At 53.0% G+C, this 7,832-nt stretch overlaps 1 protein-coding gene across 1 annotated transcript in view; it reads right to left on the bottom strand.

The window, feature by feature from the left end:
* Positions 1 to 5,486, bottom strand: part of ngfra (nerve growth factor receptor a (TNFR superfamily, member 16)) — a gene marked incomplete at both ends in the record, with an annotated part of 22,293 nt that extends 16,807 nt beyond the window's left edge. Inside the window, 2 exons of the mRNA XM_084448444.1 lie at positions 51 to 413; positions 5,273 to 5,486. Of these exons, the coding sequence (XP_084304570.1) occupies positions 51 to 413; positions 5,273 to 5,486 (577 nt within the window). The remainder of the gene's footprint in view (positions 1 to 50; positions 414 to 5,272) is intronic.
* Positions 5,487 to 7,832: the final 2,346 nt, after the last annotated feature.

Below are 7,832 nucleotides of genomic sequence, written 5' to 3'. Positions count from 1 at the left end.
TGTGTGTGTGTGTGTGTGTGCGCGTGCGCGAGCGAGATCGGCTTTCTTACTGTGGCAGACGGAGTCCTGAACCGGACTGCATGAGCTCAGCTCCACCTCGATGCCCTCGTCACACACCGTGCAGGGCAGACAAGGGTCCAGCGAGCTGTCCCGGTCCGAGTAGGTGTCGTCCGTGCACTCCTCGCACACCGTGTCGCGGTTGTGGTCGCAGTGGTCCAGCACGCCCTCGCCGGCGGTGCACACAGTACACGGCTCGCAGCGGTTCAACATCCTGTTGAGGAAGTAGCCGTAGTCGCAGACGCAGATGGCGTCATTGGAGTCGGTGCACGGCGTCTGCATGCGCATCAGGCCCAGGCACTGGGTGCACGGTCGGCACGCCTCCGTGTGGCTGTAGTTCTCTGAGTAGGTTTCACCTGGAGGGGGGGGGGGTGGGGGGTTGGGGAGGGGGGGAGGGGGGGGGGGGAGACAGGAGAAAGAAGAAGAGAAATAAGGATTCGAGCGAGCGACTAAGACGGGAAGAGACAGGAGGGGAGAGAGAGAGAGAGGCCTTCGGTGTGACGACCTGACTCGTTTTTAAAAAGCCGGGGATTCTGGGACATGAAAGGTGCTCCTGTTGAGAGCAGAGTCCCTAGAGCACTTCCTGTGCCGACGACCGTCCGACGTGACCCCCCCAGTGGCGCAGCTCGCGTTGGCGGACGACGACCGGACGAAGGCCTCTTGTCAAAGTCAGTCAAGCCGAGTTTGAGTTTAATTCAGGGTTGAGTTATTAGCTGTTTGGCTGTTTCTGAGAGCTCTTTTAAGTGCAGAAGTAGCACACAGCCACGCTGCTGAGCCGGAGGAGACTAGAAAGACCTGGATAACAGCCCTGCCGGCTAATTGGCTGGGAAAGTTTAGAATGTTTCCTGGGATGAAACAGTTCGGGAATGTGTGAATTACTGTGGAAACGCTGACCCCCAGATTAGGTTATTTACATTCCGGGGGTTTTTAGCACTACAAAAGCCCTACATTAATATTGCATGCTCCTATGGAATTGTTTTCCGATATAATTGGAGCCCTACTGTATTATTCATGGAAGGGGGGGGCAGTGGTATTTTAGCAGTAGTACGAGATGAGGGTATTTGGTGGGGTGGGGGGGGCTGAGGAGATTGACTGGGATGACAGCACAGCAGGGATACAGAGGGAAGGAAACGTTCCCCAAATCACATTTTATACTTCTGTGTGATGCTTCACAGAGCAGGAGCCCGCGACCGGGACATCTGCCTTCAGACTGGAAGTGCAGCTTTAAGACTTCAGTCCTTGTGGTGTGTGTGGGTATCTGTGTGTACGTGTGCGTGCTTGTGTGTGCGTGTGTGTATGTTTTTTAGACATGAAGGGTACACTGTGGCTGTTGCTTTGTGGAGTAGCCGTGTGTGCCAGTGTGAAAAGGCCTGGGGCGATGTCCCAGCGCTCGTCGTGCTTATTAAGCTTCTCTGGCATGTAAACACTGGGATAGGCGGTGTCTAATAGCTCTTAACACCTTGTAAACGACAGCACGGTTTAGACCGTGACAATGAGACCTGTCACTCGACAGGCCCAGCCAGAGAAGACCCAGGACAGCACCGAGAACATAACAGCGCGACTGAAAACATAGTAGCAGGACTAGAAACTAGGTCAAATCCACTGGAGCTATACCAGCGGAGGAGGGCGGCTGAAATGGATGAATCAAACGTGGATGATTCAAGCATGACTCCATGCTACGGCAGTAGTGATCCCACCAGAAACCGCTGATGTACGGCCTAGTCAGAAGAACAGACCTGGGGAAATGTGTCCCGGTTCAAAGTTCAGTCGGACTCCATGTGGCGGCTCATCATCGTTGTTGTTCTTCCTCAAGGTTTCCCTCGTCGGCTCCGGAGACTGACGTTGACGGAGTGAGCCGGACCCTTGATCGGTCAGATAAATAGCTGACCGTAGGGATAAATAACGATTTGAACAGGAAGGGAGCTTGGAGCATTTGTTTTTCTTTTCAGCCAGGCTTGACGGTGCAACTTTTCTCCATCTTTTCCAATTAACCCGCAAGGCACAGGCACCTAATTTTATCTTGTACGCATAAATCCCCTAGAAGTCGATGTATATAAACATGGCTAAATGTGACCATATGCAGAGGAGAGAGCAAAGATAGAGAGAGAAAGAGAGAGATGAGGGACCTCGTACTCATGATGAAGGTGAATTCATGTGGGTTGTAGTTATATGAGGGCCTTGCTCCTTGAGAACTATCCTAAACCTTGGTTTTGTCCTCTCAGACAGAGCCACTGTCATTTCTCTCCTAAAACGATTTTGTCACTTGTTTTGTGGTTGAGGGGTGGTGGTGTGGGTGGGGGGGGTAGCCGCGGGGTCATAAGTGCACTACAAATGTGCCAATTCAGCCTGAGAAGCCCCTACTCAAACACTCTGATGTTTCGACCCCATTACGGTCATCAATAATGCATGTCTAGACATCCTTGAGATTCTCCAGTGTCCCTCCTCTTCTCCACAATCAGCACATTCTGGGAGGGGGCTTCTGGGGCGGGCAGCCATTGGTCGTGGGGTCTGTTCCTATATGTCCTACGTGCCTTCAACCCGCGGTGAAAACATTTACAATGTTGAGAGACCTGCATGCTGTTTTTATTAGACTTAATCTAATCTAAAAGTTTAGTCTCTTTATTAGGCTAAACTTTTTCTTCTTTTTTTTTTGGACTGTGTGTAATTATAGCCACGCTTCAAGGGACAGGATTGCTTCCCTTCAGGTTTAAAACATCTGTTTTGAAGGGATTATTACTGTCATTATCATGAGATTAAAAAGAGGAAGTCATAATCAAATCTGGCAACCCTTAAGAGTTCCTGATTACCCTAGAGAGGTACAGTAGCTTCCGATGTGGAGTCACGGAGTACCTGTCACTGTGAGCCTCCCCCCTTCTTTCTCTCTCTCTCTCTCTCTCTTTCTCTCTCTCTCTCTCTCTCTCTCTCACACACACACATCATTGGCTGAGGAGGCCATACGTCCACTCTCCCCCCTTCCCGAATTCCCCGCTGACCCCCAGCCAGTCAGAGGTCTTTTAAAAATGCTTCTTAGGCCGGAGCGGCTCTTCCTTTTTCCTGTCCGCCCCCCCCCCCCCCTCCCTGCCTGCTCAGGGGCGAGTGGCCCCCCATTTCTCCGCTGGGCCTGTTGTCTCCTCCGAACAGGCCGAGATGAGAGGAAAGGACTGATAAATATTTTAGCCGTGTGCTGACGTTAGCAGCCGTCTAGACCGGGGGGGGGGGCACTGGGGAGGGGAGGGTTACACTGACAGGAAGTAGAGTATTGAGAGAAAGAGGTAAATAAAGATGCACCCGTATTTACCATGACACAGGAAATGGATGTGCTGGATGTTTTTTTGTGATTGTGAAATATTAATATCTGCACTTTAGGGGGTAGTGCTTCTATCTACGTGGAAATAGGTTTTGTTTTTCAGGTAAAGGTCAGTGACTTCAACTACTGGCTTCCATTTCCATAACTCTCAGGTGCACTGAGTTCATTAAGATTTGATTAAGAAAAAAAAATGGACTGGTGATGGAAATTGACTGAAACCTCTCGGGCATTTCAGCTTAATTGTTAAATGTTTATCGGTATTGAATAGCACTACTGTACCGAAGCTCAAGGTAATTGCTCTCTGATGGAGGCACAATGGGCTTCGAAAATATGGCGCAACAATTAGCTGGATCAAATGAGTAAAGAGCCCTGGATGTATCACTATGCCAAATAGAATGACTGAAGCAGGTCCTGCCCTTTGGGTGCTGGCCCCCCTAGGGCCAGCGGATGAGTCATGCGGACTCATCCGCGTGGGAGCGATGTGCTGTAGGGGCCGGCGGAGGGAGTTGGAGAGGATGTGGAGCAGAGAGAAGGGGACTTGTGTGTGTGTGTGTGTGCGTGTGTGTGTGCGTGCGTGGAGGCGGGGGCAGCGGGCTCTGATCTGCGTCCAAGCAGAACGTCGAGGATCAGCTTCGGCGTCCACTATCACTGACCTCAAGTGACACAAACACACACAGGCCGTCTCTGTTCCTCGGCCGAGGAGCTGGCTCCCTCTCATCCTCCACTTCCTGCTGCGATCTATCATTCGTGTTTATGTGCCGATAATTATGAATTATTCTCCTTCCTCCTTGGCGCCTCCCCCATTCCATTCCTCCTCCCCTCTTCCAGAGTTTAGGTTCCTCTCTCCTCTCTCTGCGCCTCGTCTGGCCCGGACGTAAAACGGACGTGGCGAACGTGATACCCGCATCTCGAACTACACGTTGCTTTTAATCAGTCGCCATGGTTTCGCCTAATGTGCCGGCCACAGGGTTAAGCCTGTGAAGTAACATAAAACCAAAACGCACTTATCATCGCCGACGCAGAGGACTAAATCTCCCGTTCTACCCCTCCACCTGAACTCGACGGCGACCTGTACGAACTATTCTTTGTATTTGTACTCTTTGCGTTCTAGGAAAGAGCTCGTAGGAACACCTGAGAGTGCAACAGCGAGGCAGAGAGAACGCTGAACAAGCAGATGGTTGTTTGTTCAGAGCTCGTCCTCGCTGGGTTTTCCTCGGCGTTGGCTCTCCTCCCGCCCCTGTCCTCCCCTAGAATCCCCCGTTAATGGTTCACAGGCTGAGGTGTAGCTGAACACATTTGGACCCAATTACAAGCACTAAACACTAAAGTATTTCCACAACACTTCAGTAAAGTAACAACAGTTAGGATATATTTAGCTTTGGCTTGGTTTATCTCACTTTCAGCCGAGGAAGTTTCAATTCTTGGACGTTGGTTTTAGCATTTGCAGTCGTAGGAGGAGGAGGGGGAGGAGGAGGAAGGAGGCAGAGGGAGGAGGAGGAGGAGGTAGGAGGAAGAGGAGGAGGAGGAGGAGGAAGAAGGAGGCGGAGGAGGAGGAGGAGGAAGGAGGCAGAGGAGGAGGAGGAGGTAAGAGGAAGAGGAGGAGGGAGGAGGAAGGAGGAGGAGGAGGAGGTAAGAGGAAGAGGAGGAGGAAGGAGGAGGAGGAGGAGGAAAGAGGAGGAGGAGGAGGAGGAGGAGGAAGGAGGAGGTAGGAGGAAGGAGGCAGAGGAGGAGGAGGAGGAGGAGGAGGAGGAGGAGGAGGAGGAGGAGGATGTAGGAGGAGGAAGGAGGCGGAGGAGGAGGAGGAGGGAGGCGAGGGAGGAGGAGGAGGAGGAGGAAGGAGTGCATCTGTGCATGCGCCCGTGTGTGCATGTGCTGCGTTTGCATGTATATACGGACGGTCCTACTCACTGTCCATGCACTGGGCGCAGACGGTCTGCGTGGCCCCGCATTTCTTGACCACGCCCTCCCCGGGGGGGCACTCCTCGCAGCAGTCTCCGCTCTGGGTGTACTGACCCGACTCACAGGGCAGCAGCACCGCGCGACCCGTCTTGGACGCCACCGCCATCGCCACCTGAGCACAGAGCAGCATGGGGGGACACGACGTTAGAGAGGACAAACACATGCACGCGTACACACACACACACACACGCACGCAGGCGCGCGATCTCTGACTCATACACAAAATAGATTTGCGAAAGCTCTACAATTGCAACCAGGTGCGCAGTCCGTTCTTACGAATACGAACTCTATCAAGATGTACGATAAATCCTTTCCTCCACACCCCCGCCCCGCCCGAAGACTTTTGATAAAGCGGTGTGCTGAAACGGTCGGTGCCCGCCAAAACGCGCATCAAGACTCACACGCACACTGGCGATGACATGACACAACCCACCCCCCCACCCCCTCCACTCCCCTGGTCAAAGCAACAACCGTTAAACACATGTGCACAATATAAACATCCCCCAGCCTAAAGAAAAGGTGAGAATACCTAACCCTTCCCCCAGTAAACACACAAACACACACACACACACACACACACACACACAGAGTACACACCTTCATGAAGCATTGCTTATCTCTTGTCACCTCCCTCTCTCTAGACTTGACCATTCATTCAGAGGGGGGACGCCCTCACTCATTTTTTTTGTCACTTGTTCTCGTCCGGAGGGCTAAGCGCTCTTATCTGTCCTGCTGGTGGTGGATGTGGGCTGTTGGATGTGAGATGGTGATTGTGGGATAGTGGATGTGGGATGGTGGATGTGGGATGGTGGATGTGGGATGTTGGATGTGGGATGGTGGATGTGGGATGGTGGATGAAGGATGGTGGATGTGGGATGGTGGATGGTGGATGTGGGATGGAGGATGTGGGATGGTGGATGTGGGATGGTGGATGTGGGATGGAGGATGTGGGCTGTTGGATCTGGGATGGTGGATGTGGGATGTTGGATGTGGGATGGTGGATGTGGGATGTTGGATGTGGGATGTTGGATGTGCGCTGTTGGATGTGGGATGGTGGATGTGGGCTGTTGGATGTGGGATGGTGGATGTGGGCTGTTGGATGTGGGATGGTGGATGAGGGATGGTGGATGTGGGATGGTGGATGTGGGCTGTTGGATGTGGGATGTGGGATGGTGGATGTGGGATGGTGGATGTGGGATGTTGGATGTTGGATGAGGGATGGTGGATGTTGGATGGTGGATGTGGGATGGTGGATGAGGGCTGGAGGATGTGGGATGGTGGATGAGGGCTGGAGGATGTGGGATGGTGGATGTGGGATGGTGGATGAGGGATGGTGGATGTGGGATGGTGGATGTGGGATGGTGGATGAGGGATGGTGGATGTGGGATGGTGGATGTGGGATGGTGGATGTGGGATGGTGGATGAGGGATGGTGGATGTGGGATGGTGGATGTGGGATGGTGGATGTGGGATGGTGGATGTGGGATGGTGGATGAGGGATGGTGGATGTGGGATGGTCGATGAGGGGTGGTGGATGTGGGATGGTGGATGTGGGATGGTGGATGAGGGATGGTGGATGTGGGATGGTGGATGAGGGATGGTGGATGTGGGATGGTGGATGAGGGATGGTGGATGTGGGATGGTGGATGTGGGATGGTGGATGAGGGATGGTGGATGTGGGATGGTGGATGTGGGATGGTGGATGTGGGATGGTGGATGTGGGATGGTGGATGAGGGATGGTGGATGTGGGATGGTGGATGAGGGATGGTGGATGTGGGATGGTGGATGTGGGATGGTGGATGTGGGATGGTGGATGTGGGATGGTGGATGAGGGATGTGGGATGGTGGATGTGGGCTGTTGGATGTGGGATGTGGGATGTGGGATGGTGGATGTGGGATGGTGGATGTGGGATGGTGGATGAGGGATGGTGGATGTGGGATGGTGGATGTGGGATGGTCGATGAGGGATGGTGGATGTGGGATAGTGGATGTGGGATGGTGGATGAGGGATGGTGGATGTGGGATGGTGGATGAGGGATGGTGGATGTGGGATGGTGGATGTGGGATGGTGGATGTGGGATGGTGGATGAGGGATGGTGGATGTGGGATGGTGGATGTGGGATGGTGGATGTGGGATGGTGGATGAGGGATGGTGGATGTGGGATGGTGGATGTGGGATGGTGGATGAGGGATGGTGGATGAGGGATGGTGGATGTGGGATGGTGGATGTGGTGTGAGCGCTGGCTGTGGGAGGTGTCGGCCATGTGGTCAGTAGATGATAGCTGATGATGGGGCCCCTGCAGTGTGAGTCAACCACTCTGTTTTTACTTTGAAGCTGCTGAGTGCACAATTTTGCCTTCATTCAGACCGTTCACACACATGTTCTCTCTCTCTCACACATACACACACACACACACACATGCACACACACACATATGCACACACACACATGCACACACGCACACACAAACACACACACACATGCACACACACATACACATGCACACAC

The sequence above is a fragment of the Borostomias antarcticus genome (assembly GCF_949987555.1).
Source record: "Borostomias antarcticus genome assembly, chromosome: 14".
NCBI lineage: Eukaryota > Metazoa > Chordata > Actinopteri > Stomiiformes > Stomiidae > Borostomias > Borostomias antarcticus.
Note: the sequence above shows the minus strand (reverse complement) of the source record. Positions and strands in the feature narration are given on the sequence as shown.